Below are 20,343 nucleotides of genomic sequence, written 5' to 3' on the forward strand. Positions count from 1 at the left end.
ATGCGCGGAAGTGCCTAGGTGCTTGGCGCACACGATTGAGGGCACAACCATTGCATTACAGGGCTCAGAAAACCCGGTGAAGGAAAAAAGGTCAGAGGGCTGCTGCGAAATGTCTAAGCCTGTTTAAGGCTTGTAATATAGCCGCTGACATACCCCTAAGATCACCAGAGCGGGGTCCCTTCCATCTAGCTCATTTAGAGGCTGTACAGGCAAGGACTTCCACCCAGGAGAGGCTTGAACCTGGCTGGGGCGAAGCATTAAGGGGGTACTGATCCATTCGGTTCTGACAGGTGAGGAAAAATAAGAGAATAATGGGGCGTGGGGGCCTTCTCTGCAATTTATAGTTATGTGGTCCTATCAGGTTGTGGGGGTGGAGTCACAACCCAAAGTGTATGCTGCCATGATTCGACAGGAATTGCATTTTTTAAAACATTTTAGTCTTTTTTATTTGTAGCACAAAAAAAAACTAAAAAAACCCAGTGGTGATTAAATACCAAAAGAAAGTTCTATTTGTGTGAAAAAAGGACAAAAATGTTATATGGGTACAGTGTTGCATGACTGAGTAATTGTCAAAGTGTGAGAGCACTGAAAGCTGAAAATCGACCTGTTTAGGAAGGGGATATAAGTGCCCAGTGGGCAAGTGATTAAAGAATTTCATTACTATTCGTTACTATTTCTTTCCGAGATTCAGATACATCTGAATCTTCGAATAACCAAACATTTGTCCGAATTTGTATTCAGGACCAGTTTGTCTGAAAATATTTCCAACAAGTTGGAAAATTGGGTCCGACGGATATTCCGACGAAATCAGTCCGATGCATACCACACACAGTCGGATTATCCGACAACACGGTCCGATAGGACACATTCCGACGGATTCTCCGACCGTGTGTACAAGGGCTAATACAAATATAATTGTATGGCAAGTTTTCTGTTGAAATTAATGGTCTAGTGCAGCCTTTCTCAATCTTTTTACTTCAGAGAAATTCATGAAATAATTTTCAGGTTTTGGGGAACCCCTGCTAAAATCAGTTCATTGGTGGTCAAAGGGAAGAATGCTTCCCCTTGAGTGGTGGTCAGAATGCTACCCTTGCAGACAGCAAAGAAGATAGTTGGTGTAATGATGCTGACTCTGCCAAAAGGCATTGGACACAGAATTATGCAGGTACCTTAATATTGGAGGTCAATCAACCACATCTCAACAAACCCCTAACACCTCTGAAGGAACCCTGGTTGAGAATGGTTGGTCTAGTGACAGAGCCTTTACAACCTGTTAGGCCTGATGTGATTGTACAATATATTTAAAGTGCTTTTTAAAGGGATGTATAAATACCTGTAATAATAAAATAAATAAAACTTGTATGCATGAGAGTTGTATGACCGCACCTTAAGCAGGGTATACACACATCGTTGAGCAGGAACCAGATGAATTTCAATGTGTGTGTTCCCCTCCCTGTTCAACCCGCCCAATGACCAAATTCTATCGCACAAGCCAGCTGGAAAACCACTACAGCCATTGGCTGATCTGTGTATTCTGAAAGGTTGGAGTCCCCACTGTCAGAGTACAATAGAGCAGCAGTGTGGGAAATCCCTGCATTCACATCGCTTGTGGGGATGCGGGGATCTGTGAGTTTTTTTTCATTCAAACCACTGGTTGAACAAAAAAAAAAAAAAACTCTGCATTTATGCCCAGCTTTAGTGTAATTTATGGAGAACTGATAGAAAATTATCATATCTTTATCACATTACCACCAAAAGTCCTGGTCATGGTCACATCATTTGACAAGGATTGATTGTGGGTTATTTTTACAAAAACAGACAGCCCTCTCTATTAAAATACACAAGATAAACAATCCTTTCACTGGAGGCAGAATCAGGCCTTATTTCCCATTATTTATATTACATGTGTACGTGTCTAAATTAGAGAAATCCCTCATTGACAGCTGCCTTCACACAATACAACGACTGGCAGTGTAATTTGGGATGAGAGCATTTACGAGAACAAGTCCTCTCCCTTTCCTGTTTTCCCACAGATCTGTCTAGGAATAAATTAGGACAACATTCTTTTTAAAGTGATTTCCTACATAACACATCTTCCAACCTTTTTAACAGAAAGCGAGTAACACTTGAGGTTAGTGTAAACATAAAGTGCTAACTTTTGCTTTTGTTCCAAAACTTATATAGCGACTGACACGCACGTGTCTACAGCTCCATAGCTGCTCATAAGCATGGGCAGTGTTAAATAGTAGGCTAGGGATTCCATCCAGGAGTGAAACGTCTACATTGCATTTTTGTTTGCACATTTTAAGGGTCTATTCACATCATGCTTTGCGCTAATGCCAGTGCTTTGTGTTTTGGTAACACTCAATTGCTTTCTTTGAAAGCAGTCTTTTGTTATCAGTTCCTGTGAGGTCTTCTACAGGCTTCTCATTGTTTGCAACATACACTCCATGTGGAGAATCCCCTCTGTTTTTGAACAATGTCTGCTCTCACTGGCATGATCATGGTGCTGGCTATAGCCATGTTAAAGCGGATGCCCAACGTCCCCTCACCAGCACCAGCATTTTCTCCCCAACTTCTTCCTGGTGCCAGTCTTCAGCTGTCTTGGTTGGACATTGCATGTCTCTTCTGCCATAGAGATGCTGCCGGTTTTTTCAACTTTAGTTCTATTTTAAGACTACAAACTCAGAAGGCTTGGTTATGGGTTCATCCTCTGCTGACATAAAAGGAAAAAGAGGAGAACATTTTCAACCCGAATCATTAGAGGAGCCAGACTTAACTGTTTTGGCTTTTAGAGTGTCGTGTTGACACGCAATAGGACGTGTTGCCCTTGCATTGTACTAAATAAACAACACTTGTTGGAAAACTTTGATTTGTACTGTACATGCATTGGGAATACAGTACATTGACAAATGCACCCCAATGCAAATGGTGTAAAGTTTCTAGAATAAAAATGTTATATATATTGTGCACCTGCTGTTGCAAGCAATACCCCCCATTTGAGCATCAGAATATCTGTGACCTTCTGTAGGGTCAATATCACTGACCTTAGGGTGTAAATGGAGTCAGTCATCATACACAGAGATTTTGTTGTCATAGTTGTTGAAGTATCTTTGCAAACAGGGCTAGCCAGATGATCCTAGACCAAAAATGAACATTCCCTTTGGGCAGATATGCACCTGCCGGGTGGTTGTAGTTGAATCTAGTTAATTCAATAGGGGCTTTTTGAGAACTAAGCGGTGCCTGAGAGATGGCAAGGTAAAGCACACTGGGCTCTGGTGACAGTGGGGTCTCCTCATCGCTGTCAAAATCCAGCACATCTCATGAGATCCTCTTGGGAGGCTTCAGATAAGAAACTTGGAGGATGAACAGAGCCTCTTTTGCGGTGAGGGTGGCTGTTGTTGCAGAACCCATAAGGGGCCTTTGTGAGAGGACCAGCATCAGGGAATCTAGGATAGGTGGACCAGTGCTGTCCAATAGGTCCACCGTGGACAAATCCAGAGCTGGCGGTTACAGCACCTCTTCCAGGATGATCTCCAAAGGTAAAGCAGGTGGAGATCTGGATGAGGGAAGGCAGGACGGCAGCTTGAACCCTGGTCCAGTGGGGGAGGCCATACCAGTTGAGACTCACTGGGTCGGCCAAAGAATTTTGTCTGGAAGTTCCTGCGAGGTGGTGGCTTTGGTGCCCTCGGGGATCACGGGCAGGCCATTGGAGTTGAGGTCTACAGGTCTTGACCTCAAGCATCTTCTGGTACAGATGGACCTCACAATGGGGACAATGAGCCTGCGAGTGGAGCAGAGCTAGGACAGATGGACAGGATGGACAGATTACCCAGAGTTCTTTGTGGGTGCCAGTGCGACAATGGGTGAACCCTACAGAAGGCCTGTAACAAGTTCTGGTATTGATAGTCACAGGCACTTTCTTCCAGGGCAGTTGCCTTCTGGACATGATGGCTCGTAGCACACACGTGAAGGACCTGAGTGTTGTTCTGGGATCAGTTGGTATATTTACCCCTTAGCAACATCTCTGCCAATCAGATGAGAATACCTAGTGCAGGAGCCAATCAGGAAGCAGGCACATGCAGCTTATATGGACTATTGCTAGGCAAGCCTGGACAAGTTTTAGAAAACTAAACTACAGCCATAGTCTCTTTAGTGGTGGTCTTCAAGTGCATGTGGTGGGCATATGTTGCTGACTACACCATGTTGTGGGTGGGGCCTACTGCATCTGTGTATGTGAGGTAACGCTTTGCCCGAAGGTGTGCTCATCAGTGCCCGGGGGCCAGGGGGAGGCTGCTGTCATGTGAGAAATCAAACATTAAGGCAGTCCCCAACTCAGAAATGAGCCACTTGTGTGCAGCAATAATGTACAGAGTAATTCTGTGAGATGTTTTGTCTCATGTCATTACACACTTAACAGAGATGTTTGCATTAAGAGGGACATGCAGAGCCTGCGCCCACTCCACCAGTCCAGTGCCCTCTGTTACCTCACTCCCAGGAACAGAATGGAGTCCGCTGGGCCCTATGCATGCTCATTAACTCTATCCTTCCCATACTTTGTGATCAGGCTATGAATCTCTGTAATGCTAGTCTGCTCCCAGTGACCAGAGGAAATGGATAGCTAGGGAGGGAGCCAGAGCACCAATTTTAAATTATATTATATATGTTTTTATTAAAAACATTTTTTTTTTTTTTAATTTTTTTGGGAATGGTAAATAAATATTGGTTTTCGACTGTAGTGCTAAGCTCTACAATGCTCAGTTGTAGGTTTCTGTTCATATTGCTGGACAAGGAAAGCAGCAAAATGCCACCAGATAATTCAGGGTAAAAACAAAGTGATAAAGGCAGTTATTTTTAACCAGCTCAATCAATAGTTGTCGCAGACAGCAGCTAGCTGGTGGGTTGTTGGCCTCCCATAGACATGAATGCAATGCCAGGACAAGGTCCTTTAGCACCCATGACAAAACCACCAAACCAACCCATACATGGATGGATGAATGGATTTATCAATATAGTTTGTAGGTCTTGCTGTTTTTGTGCCTCCCTTCCTGCTAAATCGCCCACGGCCTACCCCTCGGCCTGGCCTTGCATGAAATAATCACCCAATTCCACCATAATGGCTTATTAGATGACTGTTATCACTTGTATATGAACAGCATTAATTATCCTTCTAGAAACAATTTCGCAAAACAGTCTGTCAGAAATCCTGCTTGCTATGGAATTTGATTGGATGTGAATGATATATGACTATCTTGCAGTCACCAGTTGTTACTATAAGAACAGCTGCCATAACAGTACGTATTCTGTAGCTGCATTATGTGTTTTGGCCTGGCAGGTTTTGCCTTGCTTTATGTTTTTACACATTAATTCCCACTGTCTTGCTGCAGCTAAAAAAGGGTAAAGGTGCTACATTTCTTGGAAGAGAGACACTTGCTAATCTGGGAATTTGTGACCTTTAGCTTTGACACTATCACCACCTGTTATCAGCAGCAGCCAATAGAGAAGGCTGGGGAGTTCATATAAAGAGCTTTTGCAGCTCTACTCTACCCAGACCACTTGGCTTGAGTTGGGATAACACAAGGCTTTTGAGCTGTCTCATTCATTGACAACATTCCTTCCTTTAGGTAGCCCAGGCACCATGCTGCGTGTAAGATGTGTGAGAGGAGGAAGCAGGGGAGCTGAAGCTGTTCACTACATAGGATCCATGGTCTGTATCCTTATAGTTCATACCTTAAATGCCATGACTGTTCACATTGCATAATCCTGGCTCAGATGTACTGGTTACAGCAACTTATACCATATTACATCTGATCCAGTAATATAATTACATACAGCCAGATATATATTTAGCTGCAGACATGTTGCCATGTGATAGCTGCATTATTGGTATAGTATCTTGTTATAGAACCAGCACCCTTGATATGAATTTAGCCTTGTGAACTGACATCATCTTCCTTGGTCACATTGCCAAGGCTGCGATTTGTAGAATGTCTGTTATCAGATTTGTGCTGTTCTTTCCGTATCCACACATTGAGCTGAATTTAGCTCATTCATTCATCAAATCTATGCAACTGTAAAGTGAGTCTGGGAACAGCTGATCAATTTTCACTCCAGTTTCAGAAGTAGGCATTGCTCCAAGTTCAATCTATGGAGCATGGGAGTTTAAAAATAGAGAGTTCCAAATTTCTTTTCATTCACATATGTTCTATCCCTGCCTAGTCTAATATACAGAGAATACTACAAAAATCCCTCAAAATCAGTAAGGTTTACATGTTATATTGCGTGTTCCTAAAATGATGGTTCAGCAGTTTTTTTTACATGCTTGGCAAACCCGGACTAAGGCAAATTTTTTACTTTGCAATCCGCAATCCATTTTTTTAAATTTATTTCTGCAGCAGTGGAAAATTAATTACATTTTTGTACATATGTTTGTGGGAGACGTCGAAAGGAATGAAATACCCCCCCCCCATCATTTTTTTTCTCTACTTTTATCCATCCAATGGTAATATAACACACAACAGAACCACAATAGCTTATATTATGCTGAGAATTATCTGTACATCTATGTCTGTGGAGGAGGGAACAATTCAAACAATTATCCATGGCTTCAACCTTGCCTGACTGATCATTGACCCTAGAACAGATGACCATGATGATTACTTTTCCATAGACATTTTGTTGCCCAATCTTTGGTCATCTCATTTCTGTGGCCAGCTAGGCTAAACTTAAATCACTTCCAAAATCTGGCTTTACAGCTTAAATACACAGAACTTTGTGTTTAAATGATTTTGGATGGTTACCAAAATGTAAACAATATTTACCTACCTTTGTGTTTTTATGTTACTACAGTTGTAAATATGCAGACAGAAGGGGATGTGTACACTGTCTAGGGATCCTTGCATTAAATAAATTGGACTGCTAATAAAGTAACGTGCACTGGTTTATGCATATCCTGAGGACGTGTATCCTCTGTTGGTAAATAACCCCCCAAGTCATTGCAATGCAATCCACTTAATGGACTCAGTGTGTGATTGTTTCAGGAAGGGCTGAAGCTCTCCAGCTGTTACTCAAAATACAGTTCCCCATGAGAAGGCCATTCTGGAATGTCCTCCTCCCAAATTCAGCACCAAGGCGTAAGAACGCCTACTCTAGTCTGCAGGGGTCTAATTCAGCTTTCTTCTTTGTAGATAATGGCAAGAGGGAGACTAACCTTATTCTAGGCAGACCTTCTAAATAAAACAGAAATTGCAATGCAGCTTTGCCACCAACACCCGAGATTGCTGGGACTTTTAGTTCCACAGTGGCAATAAATGAGTTACTGACCTTAAGCTTTTACATTATTGTATGGTTTTGTTTTCCGTCAGTTGAAAATGTTTCCAGCAATTATATGGGGGCAGTAATATGTTGGCCACAAGTTAATCTATTGTACCAGTCAACAGTTATCACAAATTAGCCATGGAGGTCCATTAATGCTTAAAACTGTGTACGTAACAAAGTGAATGTTCTAATTTCAAAGTGAAATTCAATTTTAGTAAATAGGGTGAAGTTGTGTTCATTTCTTCATCCAATCATTTACACGCAAAAATCTTTTTTTTTTTTAATTCTCTTGCTCATAATTGGGTGTTCAAAGTAAAAACACAACTCTGTTTAATTTACTAAGCTAAGCAAACAATCGCTGTTTGAGTGAACAGTTCCTACTTTACTAAATCATCTATTAATTTTTCATAGTAGAAATGAACTTCAGCCCATAGATTAGTATCCTTCCATGGCAATTCCCTTCATACCACTAGATACAAAGCAGATGGTTTGATTGTTTGACTTTATACTGAACCCCATATGTTGCCTGTGAACAGCATTTTATTAGTTGTAATTCCATAAACTGTAAACATTAATATGGTCCAGGACCATAGTTCTGTGGTTAGCTTTAAGATCACATGCCTGTGTATTGATGGAGCAATCCTTGTCAAAATTAAAATCACCCAAAGCTGCCAAGAGAATGAATGTGTTGCAAACTGAGGACTGGTAATATGTGCAGACGGTGCGGCTGTACAAAGGCCCTCTGAGACTCCTTTTTAATAGAAGGGGGTCACTGGGTGCCTGGGACCCTCCCATAGTCACGTACGTTTAAACATGGCTCACTTCCATCTAGCTGCCATTTAATACACATAGAAGTCTTTCTATTTGACAAACAGTTCAATGGGGGGGCAAAAAAATGATTGGTTTTGCACAAAAGTCTGCCACTGGCTGCAAATGTACTATAAGACCATACTGTATTGCACATATCCTTAGTGGTCATTGTAAAACTTAACAAAGAACTTAACATAAAGACAAATCTATCACAATAATCAGCCATTTCACTCAAGTAGGTTGATTTACTCAAGGCAATGTTGTTCACTTTACAAGTGGATTTTTTTCCTAGGGCTTATAGAATGTGGTGTAAATTCACTATGCAAAGAATACTAAGTCACATAAAAAAAAAAAGCACACGATTGGATGATGGAAGTCAGCAGAGCTTCACCCCATTCACTAAGCTCTGCAAATTCCTCTTCAAAGTGCAACTTCCCTTCCATAGTGAGCAGCCTATCTGCTCTAGTAAATCAATCCCAAGAGGTCTATTGGATTAATAATACTTCCTCTATGTCTGCTTATTTGAGGGAAGCATTATTTTTTATGTTGCTGATTTTACTATTCCCCTTCAGCCGTCCAAAGCAGTCTAGATTGAAAAGCAAGGGGTAACAAAGGGGTTAAACAAACAACTGTGCAAAGCAAGCTAGCTGTTAAAGTCAGGCAACCATAGGAAGTTCTCTGTCCATAGGAAGACCACATGCTCAGTTCAGAGGTCCCTGATAAGATAAGAGCTATAATCTTGTTTACAGCAGCTGTTACATGGTTTACTTTGACCACTGGTTCTCCAGGAGCACAGTGCAACTCTCTGGAGTGCTTGATAAAAATATGTCACATGTGTACGTGCAGTGTGGCATGAAAGGCCTTTCTACATGGCCATTAATCTCAGCTCAGACAAGAGGCCTTTATGCAGAAGCATGCATCCTAGCTATACTGTAAAGTAATTGGGCATGAATGCTGCAGTGCCTCCAGCCACCACTAGGTGGATTCATGGGAATACACACACTTCTACTAACAAATCTCAAAAGTGCATTATAACTTTTGGCTTTTTATTATTAATAATATTGGCATTTCTATAGCATGGATAATTTACTTTTAGCATGTTTTACATACTGTATATTCACATCAATCCCTGCTCTTAAGGAGCTTACACTCTAAGGTCCCTATTTCACATGCTTACATACTAGGACTAATTTTAGACAAGATCCAATTGCCCTATCAGCATGTAGTTGGAGCTTTTACACTTTTATTATAGAATGAAGTTTATATATCAATTGGAAGAATACATAAAATTGAAGCCAAATCTAAATTTTGGCATTGGTAAATTATTATTATTATTATTATACAGGATTTATATAGCGCCAACAGTTTGCGCAGCACTTTACAACATGAGGGCAGACAGTACACTTACAATACAAATCAATACAGGAGGGCCCTGCTCATTAGAGCTTACAATCTAGAAGAGCAATAATATAAAGTATTTAAGTGCAGTTTTAGGTAGATATGATTTACTTAAAGGGTGACTCCATTTTTGTGGGAAAAACAAGCAAATAAAAATAATATAACAAATGCTATGCAAGCCATATTGTTGAATGTTTTTGAAAATTACATTTCCTTGTCGGTTTGCAGCTTTGTCGTTGTCTGAAAAATTTAATGCAATATGGCAATTGGGCGGCTTTCTCATATGCACACAGTAGGAATACAGAACCCCCAGAAATGTAAATTTCTGCTTGTTTGATTGGATCAGTGATCTCCCCAGAAGTCTCCACTAAGATATAAGTGAAAATTCACTGCTATCCAGATTTACTCTGTAGACAACAAACAGTTTTTTTCATCAGAGCAGAAACAGGTAGGACTTTGCAAAAAAAATTGCTACAATCCTTACAATGTACTTGATCAGCTATATGTTTTCTCAACAAAAGTGGAGTTACATTGTAAGGACTAAAGACTATTTACTTCATACTTCATGATGAGATGGATGGGGATTTACTAGAACCAATCAGCTTGCAGGTTTTATTGCCACAGTTTAATTGAACAAGTTAAAGTTAGAAACTGATTGGCTACCGTGCACAGCTGCACTCGATTTTGCACTCTCCAGTTTTAGTAAATCCCCCCCAAGTGTTTATTAAAAAACATTTAGGTCTGCTTTGTCCTCACTGAGGTTCTTTTATCCTTTCAGCTGAGTAAAGGCCTCGTCGGATGGGTGCAGCGAACTTTCCAGAGCACCCAGGCAGCTGCAGCTACCCAGAAAGACTGCACTGCTGACGAAACCATCCTCCAAGACTCTCCTGTCTGCTCCTACAATGAGTGGGACCCGCTGGAAGAAGTCATTGTGGGGAGACCAGAAAATGCAAGCGTTCCTCCATTTACAGTGGAAGTCAAGGTAAGCTAATTGACGTCTATTTACACAGGATTTGATGTGAAGGTGCTAATTTATGCCAGGCTGTGGCAAACACAGACAACTGTTGTCTCTACTTTCTCACAGTACAGTCATTAACCCCAATTGACACAACACATTTTCCCAAAAGGCTGCAAAGCTGCCAAGAGTAATGTGTGCACAGCAGCTTGCATGAGCGGTGAAAGAGCGATTTCAGAGCTTCTTTGCTATAGTGCCATCCAGTGCCAAAACAAATATTAAGATTGCAAAAATGGTCTGTGCCTATAGCATAGCTCCTAACTGTCCATGGTTTTGAGAGACTGTCCCTGAGTGAGAACAAAGTCCCTCTGCCCCTCGTTCCTGCTCATTTGTCCCTCATTTTGGTATGATCTATATAGTTGTATATAAATTGTACTTTTTATCTTTCAAAAAGTTTTTCCCAGTACTAAACCTTTCATCAACTTTCTAAATTGCTGCGTTTGTAAATTTTAAAAGCCATTATAAAGGAATAGTAGTGCTAAAAAAAAGCACTTGTAGATTTAACTGACCTTTTTTTTGGGTTAATTCTCCTTTAAAGGGGTGTGGCAGGGGGCGTGTTCTATGCCTATATACTTTTGCTATAGGTGTCCCTCATTCCAATCTCAAAATGTTGGAAGGTATGCCTATAGTATGGATCCTTTATAGAATTTGGCTAGTAGATGTTCCCCCAGTACACCTAAATTCATAGTCTCGGCTCACTGCTTTTCTCATAGTACTGAGCGGATGAACTGGGTGACCCCCCTGTAAGCACATTTCTATTGGCACTGTAGCTTTTTTCCACTGCATGCTTTTTGGCAATATGTGACTTGGGGTAATTCCAGAAGCATTTAAAGCGGGAGTCCGCCGGGACTCCGGGTTTTTTTTTTTTTTAAAGCCAGCAGCTACAAATACTGCAGCTGCTGACTTTTAAAATAGTGACACTTACCTGTCCAGCGCGCCCACGATGTCGGCACCCGAAGCCGATCTCTCGATTGTCTCTCGGGTGCTGCCGCCGCCATCTTGGGTATGGGAATCAGGAAGTGGAGCCTTTTGGCTTCATTTCCCGGTTCCCTACTGCGCATGCGCGAGTCGCGCTGCGCAATAAGGATGGACCCGCTGCCTCTGGGATCTGTGTGTTTCCCAGCAGACAGTGGGGGACTTTCGGAAAGGGGCGTAATCTACGCCCCTTTCCGCAGAGAGCTATCCCGGAAGTGGGTGCAGATACCTGTACTGTACAGGTATCTGCACCCCCCTCCCCCCTGAAAGGTGCCAATTGTGGCGCCGGAGGGGGGGAGGGTTCCGATGAGCGGAAGGTCCACTTTAGGGTGGACCTCCGCTTTAACTATGGTTTTTGTTCATAATGCGAATCACTTCCTTTTTTTTCATAATTTTACACATTTATCATAAATACAGGACTTGTGACTTATTGATAATGATTTTTTTATAATGATTATCCCCTTCCCAGCCAGTGTCATTAGTACAGTGACAGTGCATATTTTTTAGCACTGATCACTGTATTAGCATCACTGGTCCCCAAAAAAGTGTCAATAGAGACAGTTAGTGTCTGATTTGTCTGCCGCAATATTGCAGTCCTGCTATAAGTCGCTGATCGCCACCTTTACTAGTAAAAAAAGTTTGAATATCCCATAGTTTGTAGACGCTATTGAGTATTTCGCTTAGTGTTCCTGTGTTTTTCATTTTGTTCTTCTTAAAGCCCTAATGCCCTTCATCTTCTAAGGCTACTAGCAATGAACCTAATACGAAGTTTAAAAATAGGCTTTTTTTTTTACCACATCCAAAACTCTCCATTTTTCACAATTCGTGGGAGCTCTACGAACATAACCCCGTGAATTTCGGGGGTCGCCTGTACGCTTATTGGGATCTTTTTTTTTTAACCAAAAACATGTATTAGAATACATATTGGCCTAACCTGATGAAAACGTTTTCTTTTTTTTCATTTTTTTATTGTATATGTTTTATAGCAGAAAGTACAAAATTGTATTTATTTTTTTCATAATTGTCGGTCTATTTTTGTTTATCGCACAAAAAATAAAAACCGCAGAGGTGCTCAAATACAACCAAAAGAAAGCTCTATTTGTGGGAAAAAATATTATTTGGGTACAGCGTTGCACAACCGCGCAATTGTCAGTTAAAATAACACAAGGCCATATAAATCTTATGGAGGTCAAGTGGTTAAGGAAAAAAGTACTTTACAACCTCTTTAAATAGTCATAAAATAAAATGTATATACAATAAAAAGATAAGTTAATATGTAAATGTAAACAAAAATGTAAAATAAAACTGATAGAGAAAGCATATAGCTTCCTTCTAAAGCAAGGATTTTTTTAATGTATACTTATTATTTTAAGACTATAATTTGCTGAAATTTTTGTTGTGCCTTTAATTTTTGCAATCTCTGTTGTCCACACGTGCAAAATCATTAGAGGATATATTTTGAAGTGAGAGGACTATAGCAGATGTATTATATGCTGTTGTAGATCACTACATAGTCCCGGTTTGATTCTAATGTACATACGTGGACATGGGAGGAATGTGAGAAATATCACATGAGAAGCATGTGACAAAAGCACAGCTGGGGCTCTTGTTTGGCTGCAGAGCTCATTACATAGACAGGAACAGCAGACTGTACAAGACGTCTTGCCAGGGGACTCTTACCATCTGAATGCACTGTGGTTTTTGAATGGGGAAACTGTAATATGCTACAAAATCACGTGCAAAATCAACTACAGAGCTTCCTTTGCTTGTACTAGGGTGCAACTAGAGGGGATGCAACCACCCCAATAGCCATGGGGGGGCCCAGCATAAATGGCCTATATCTTTTCTTTACCCCCCCCCTTCCCCCTTGCCATTCTATTTGTCAGCCCTATGAAAGCTTTCTACATATGCTACCCAGATAAATGTCAACACTGTAGCCCACTTTTAAAAAAAACAAAACTTGTCATTGACACATACTTAATTTTCCTTAAATACTGTAGTGGTTTTAGGTCATTTTTTTTGTATACAATATATTTTAAAGTATGTTTGTTTTATATCTGCTTTTACAATGTGTATAAAATCTTAGTTTTGCTAATAAAAACGGATTCCCAGAGCACTATAGGTGATCTAAAGACACAGCAGAGGTAGCTGCCTGCCTTGAGGTTTGCTTTGTTGGACTGAAACCTTGGAAAAAGTTATTTGATATGGGAGTTATTACTCTAGCTCATAGGAAAAAAAAAACCTGCAAGACAAAGGCATAATGAGCTAGTGTTACTTCCGGGTATCGCAGACTCTGGCGCTGTGATTGGACATCACCAGATGACGTCACTCGACATACAGCATGCGCGCGGGAGCTGCCGGTAGTGGCACAGTCTAACTGAAGCAACGGCATTTACTGCTATTGCTTCAGTGCGCATGTGCCGATGACATCGGCACATGCAAATACAGGGGATATCTCCTAAACCGTGCAGGTTTAGGAGACCTCCAGTGTTGCTACAGGTAAGCCTAATTATAGGCTTGCCTGTAGTAAAAAGTGGTTGCAAAGGGTTTACAACCACTTTAAGCATGTGCTAAGGAAAAACATGTGAAAAGGAGCCTAGAGCTCCACCTCTTGGCTGCCCAGAAGACTACAGAATAAACATAGGCATTCTTTTATTTTTACCTGATTAATAAGATGTATTTAACATGATCCTGACCCTAATAAAGTATACAAACTATACATTCCCTTTAAAAGAAGTAAATCTACCCAACTGTAGCAATTCATTAACAGAGGTAGAGACAGGCAGTATTCATTGCTAGTCTTTTCTTCGTGATTGTGTGATAAAAAGCCACATATTGCATTTCAGGCTAAAATAATAAGAGTAGAGTATCAATGCCTCATAATGGAGCAATTCAAAAACACTGCTCTATGACAGTCCTTTAAAAAAACCAACCAAGCTATAGGAAGGGTTAAAAGCAAAGTCGTCATAGTCGTTAACAGAGAAATGCAATGGTGACGGTGCTGGTCTGGCAAAGCCATTAACTAGCGTCAAGAGGCAGCTGCCCGTGACATCTAGTATTGCATCTGTTTCTTAAAATATTTTTGCCAGAGAGTAAGAGAAGCTGAAATTACTGTATTATATAACATAGAAGTCAGAGACGTTGACGAGGGTGACAGATGTCTGTTATACAAATTACAATTTGCTAACTTGACATATCGCATTTCCAGATTTGTGGTGGTTCCATCAGAAAATGATCTGCATTATTTTTAAAGTACTCCCATAAAATGCACATTTTCTTGTCCCTATCAGGCAAACACGTATGAAAAGTACTGGCCTTTCTACCAGAACTATGGAGGACAGAGGTTTCCTCATGAACATGTGAAGATAGCTGTACAGGAAATTGAGGAAATGTGCAATATTTTACGACATGAAGGCGTTACTGTCCAAAGACCTGAAGTAATCGATTGGTCAGTTCAGTATAAAACACCTGACTTCGAATCTACAGGTAAGTTACTACTACAGTAAGTATTGGGCTTCAAATGAAATGAGCATAACACCTACTTTATATTTGTAACATGTCCCCATTCACATTATTCCACCATAAGAAAATCTCTCAGGTACCTGGTAACAGACCTTGAAATGATGAGGAAGGTCTCTCTTAGCCCTTGTACACACGGTCGGACATTCTGACAACCAAATCCGTTGGATTTTGTCCAACGGATTTTGTCCTACAGATTTTGTCCGAAACTGTTGCATACACCCGGTCGGACAAAGTTGTCAGAAAATCCGATAGTTCAGAACGTGGTGACGTTATTTCGTTATGATGGGACTACGTTCAGGCTAGTAGCCAATAGCTTTGGTCTAGGAATTTGATCTGAGCATGCGTGGCACGTTGTCCGATCTGAATTCTTTACAAACGATCAGACAAAGTCCGATCGGATCATGTTGTTGGAAAATTTTATAGCCCTGCTCTAAAACTTTGTTGGTCGGATATTCCGACGGAAACAGTCCAATGGAGCCCACACATGGTCGGATTATGCGACAACATGGTCCGATCGGACATTTTCCGTCGGAATGTCCGACCGTGTGTACAAGGGCTTACACCACTGTCTCAGGGCCCCTGGTAGTGTGAACAGAAGGCACAGGAGTGCAGGGTGACACAAGTGCCTGTAGGTCTTGCTAGTAGCAGAGCGGGTGTCTACGTTAGGCAGGAAAAGTCCTCAGTAGTCTTGAGTGAAGCAGGCAGGCTGAAAGACTACTGGTGGGTGGCAGACAAGCAGGCTGGTACTGGCGATAGTGGGTGGGTGAGGCATACACTGGTAGCGGACTGTAGAACAGCAGGCACAGCAGAATGTAGGACAAGCAAAGTCAGGCAGGTTGGGTCATACACTGGCAGGACTAATTAGGTACAGAGGAGCAAGCAAAAGCGTGGTCAGGGTACAAGCCGGATCAGGAGCCAATCAGTGGAAAACAAGCAAATAGAGCAGACAAAGGTCAAGGACAAGCTGGGGTAGAGTTCAGAGAGTGGTCAGACAAGCTGGGCCAGCAAATGGAATCAGGATGCAGAATCACAGGGTCACAGGATACAGAGAAAGCTGAAGAACAAGCAGCACTGATCCTGAGCACTGACACAATTTAAATAGCCCATTTAACGCCACGATCTGTCATGAGTGCACGTGAGCACTGCACATGAGCACGCTGATGTGCATGTATGTATGTGCCTATATGCAAGCACGCATAAGTATTAGCCAAATACCTACGGCTACGAGAGGAAGCATGAATTGGCCTGTGAGGAGGCACAGAAGTCCATCCAAAGAAACCATATTACCTACTGGCATGCCCTTCCTGACAAAATCCTAGGTGGTTCTCTTTGTTTGAGAGAGCTGGGCAGCTGTGTTTGCCATAATTAACCCTGTCTGTACTGTGCAGGCAGATCTTTATTAATTGTAACTAGGTTTGAACCTTGGCTATCCTAACAAAGAGTTAAAGGTATAGCGGATGGGCAGACTTGGTACAAGCTCACTCTAACATTCTTCAAAAAACCTTGCAGTCAGCCATGATACCTCCTTCTGAAAAAACATCTAAAAGATAAGAAATATATTTTTTTTAAATGGTATTTGGTGTATATGGGATCACACATAAAAATCAGTGGGGTTTTCTCAAAATTGACTCTGCTCACGCTGACATTGGATTGTTTGAGTAGGAACTTGCAGTACATTATTCCTTCCTAAATCTAAATAAAATTCTACAGAGATTACACATTTGTAAAATGCATTACCAGATTTAGGATCTGAAGTGACGCCAAACAATTCAATTTGCTGGGGAATATGCACTTTGCAAGGGAATTTTCCCCACTGCTTAGTGAATGAGGCAAAGCGCTGCTGATTTCCATCATCCTATCATGTGTAAGCAAAAATTATTATTATTTTTTTTTTAAGTTCCTTGCACTTTGTTGGGTATGCTTTGCAAAGTTAAATTTCACCATATCAACTAAGCTCTGGGGAAAATCCTCTCTCAAAGTGCAACTTCCCTTGCAAAGTGAACAGTCTGTTTGCCTTTAGTAAATCAATCCCACTGTTTTCCTTTTCCAAATGCATCTCTCCTGTCTCTTTAACTACAGGTTTTGTCAGAAATATTACTGTCCTACTAGTGGACAATAACAGCTGAGCTAAGACTGATAGCTATCTATACATTTCTCCTATAGCAGTCAGTATGATTGCCATATGCCTGGTTCTCTAGTCGTATTTTTTGTACCAACACCCACTGATTTTATTTATAAATGCCAACCACCCACGAGGGATTCTTTCAGAAAAGGAAATCAGTTTCAGCATAGTTATAAGTCACTTCCTAAGGCCCTATTCACATCTCAGCATTTTGGAGGTTGAAGTTCCAAAACGCTGGAGGATAAAAAAACAACTATTATTATCTATGGAGATGGTTCACATCTTTACTACAAGTTGCCCGAAGCCAAACACCTTAATCTCAAAGTTCTAGAGCTTTATTTGTAGTTTGAATTGGGCATATTGGTGCGTTTTTTAACGTTTTTTTTGTTTAAAGAAAAATGCATGGAAACCCTTGATTTGGGTGTTTTGAGCATTTTAGCGCAGTTTGTTGCGCGTGTTTGAGCTTTTTTCTGCTCAAATGCAATAGTTAACCGGTTTGCGCATATTTATTGCGGCACAATGACATCGCTGCACGAAACCCCATATGTGTACAGGGTTCCCTTTAAGAGCTACCAGAGGGTGCACACGCCCATTGCACGGCAGGGGTACGCGATGCGCATGGCAGGCGGGCGTAATCCCCGCCGGCCAGGCGTGATCGCGTGCACGAGAGCCAGCACAGGGATTTGTTAGACAGTTAGAACACATCTAAAGAACACACATTTAACCCCTTGATCCCCCTAGTGTTAAACCCTTCCCTACCAGTGACATTTACACAGTAATCAGTGCATTTATATAGCATTGATCACTGTATAAATGTCAATAGTCCCACAAAATGTGTCAAATGTGTCCAATATCTCCGTTGCAATGTTGCAGTACCGCTTAAAATCACAGATCACGCCATTACTAGTAAAAAAATTAATAAATATAAAAAACTTTACCATAGTTTGTTTAATCAAAAATATGTAGAAGAATATAGAGTGGCCTAAACTGATGAAGAATTATTTTTTTCAATTGTGTGGGGATATTTATTATAGCAAAAAGTAAAAAATATTGTCTGTTTTTTTTTTTTCAAAATTGTCGCTCTTTTTTTGTTTATAGCGCAAAAAATAAAAAACGCAGGGGTGATCAAATGCCACCAAAAGAAATCTCTATTTGTGGAAAAAAAAGGACACAAATTTCGTTTGGGTACCGCATTGCATGAAAAAAGTGTCCCTTTAAGAGCTATGGGCAGAAGTGACGTTTTGACGTCGCTTTCCGCGCTGCAATGGTATGGAGACGGGTGGGGGCCATCTTCCCCTCACTCATCTCCATGCCTAGCAGGAAGATGGATCTGATCGCCTCCGCTGCTGCCGACGGCTCCGGTAAGTGGCGGAGGGCAGCGGAGCACGACAGGAGAGGTGGGGCCCCTCTCCCATTGCAGATAAAAGTGATCTTGTGGCGAATCCGCCACAGAGACCACTATTATTGGAAATCGGACCACTAGCTAGCTGCTGCCATAACACAGATATCCCTCTTCAAAATTAGGACGTATATTGGAGTGCAGCGGTACGGAAGTGGTTAAATACAAATAAATAAAAAATTAAAATACATAAATAAATAAAATATAATGAATTAAACAAACCCTGACCCTAATAGCCCCAAACCCTAATACTGACCCCTAATCCTAATAACTCCTAACCCCATCCCTAATATTGACTTGTTCTATGTTTTCTATTCTCATTTTAATGAAAATCTAAGCATGTATGGCCAGCTTTATGGTGATGTCTATTTTACGATTTGTTGCTGACATCAACCAAACAACTATACAGCTGCTTTTTACAGTTCTCTGTGATGAACATGTCAACCCGAAGGGGGTCCTTTCACCAATAGCCTGTAGACCCCAACTTTCATGATCACTGTTATAAGAAGTAGTTTTAGCTGTCATGAATGGCTTTCATTCATGACAGCTTGCTTACTGTTGTGATCTGATTAGCTTCAGCTAATCACATGGTACAGGGTGCTGTAATTGGCACAGGTACCATGTGATAGCTGTGGGCCAATCACAGCATTACAAGAGTAAACAGTCATGAATGTCTGCTTTGTCCGTCCATGACTACTTCGATTACATGTAAACATGTGATCGCTATGATTGATCATAGTGATCACATGATGCCCTGGCCACTACATTGGACACAGCACTCATGGGATCATGCTGTCACGCTCCCCAGGGGGCGTGCCTGTGCGTGTGTGCGCCACAACATGCCAGTATGTTGTGGTGCCTGTAGCTGCTGCCTGCTTGCAGTAAAAGTGCTGTGGTTAATTGTGCTTTTATTCTAAATACAAGTCATGTGTATTGTTGCTTGAATCTTGGTGTACATTGTGTATTTCTTCCAGATCAGTGCAGTAATCCAGTATGAAAGTTTATACATCTGTGCAGGAGACTGGCCACTGCTGCTCTTCTTGTACAGGGTGACGGGTCTTGTCTTCTCCCCTTAGTGTAGTTTTCTGCAGGCAGCCTGTAGTGCAGGGGTGCCCAACCAGTGGCCCGGGGGCCACATGTGGCCCGCGGAGCCCTCTGATGTGGCCCGCGACCTCCTGCTCTGGGAAACAATAGAAAGAATACTGTTATTAAAGGTCAGTTTATTACTAAAATCACAGTGTATATATGGGCATATCTGTTCGGGTTACTGGGCTGCTTTCAAACTGATCCGCAGGTGCAGAGCAGTTTACCTGCAGGTTACCTGCACTGAGCTATAGACTTCTATTATTACCTGCGAGTTTGGTGAGTGGTTGGTTGGTTGGTGAGTGGTTTGGTGAGCGGGTAAACCGCAGCGCATCTGTGTGAAAGCAGCCTTGGATCCCTTTCACATGGTCAGTCCGACAGTCCAACCAATTGGACCCTCCATTCACCTCTAAGTAGTGGCAGACATAAACCGACTTGTGTTCTACCTCCAATACCATCCACCAAAAAGTATTGTGGGCTGCGTCTGTGTCTGCTCTGCAAATGCAGAGTGGACACGGACATGTCATCCACCCACTCCACTCATTGTGGCCCGCAACTGGTTACCAAGTCACTTAAGTGGCCCTTGCTCTTCAAAAGGTTGGACCTCCTGCTGAAGTGGGTTGAGTTGCCGGATCCCTCCCACAGCTCTGCTCTCTATACAGCAGGGATATGCAATTAGCGGACCTCCAGCTGTTGCCAAAC

At 41.6% G+C, this 20,343-nt stretch overlaps 1 protein-coding gene across 1 annotated transcript in view; it reads left to right on the plus strand.

Annotated features, from left to right (window-relative positions):
- Positions 1-5,527: 5,527 nt before the first annotated feature.
- Positions 5,528-20,343, plus strand: part of GATM (glycine amidinotransferase) — a 31,226-nt gene continuing 16,410 nt past the window's right edge. Inside the window, exons 1-3 of the mRNA XM_077472062.1 lie at positions 5,528-5,707; positions 10,304-10,507; positions 14,806-15,001. Of these exons, the coding sequence (XP_077328188.1) occupies positions 5,639-5,707; positions 10,304-10,507; positions 14,806-15,001 (469 nt within the window). The 5' untranslated portion in view covers positions 5,528-5,638. The remainder of the gene's footprint in view (positions 5,708-10,303; positions 10,508-14,805; positions 15,002-20,343) is intronic.

The sequence above is a fragment of the Lithobates pipiens genome, unplaced genomic scaffold (genome assembly GCF_037356315.1).
Source record: "Lithobates pipiens isolate NorthernLeopardFrog02 unplaced genomic scaffold, aLitPip1_a1.2 Scaffold_8, whole genome shotgun sequence".
Taxonomy (NCBI): domain Eukaryota; kingdom Metazoa; phylum Chordata; class Amphibia; order Anura; family Ranidae; genus Lithobates; species Lithobates pipiens.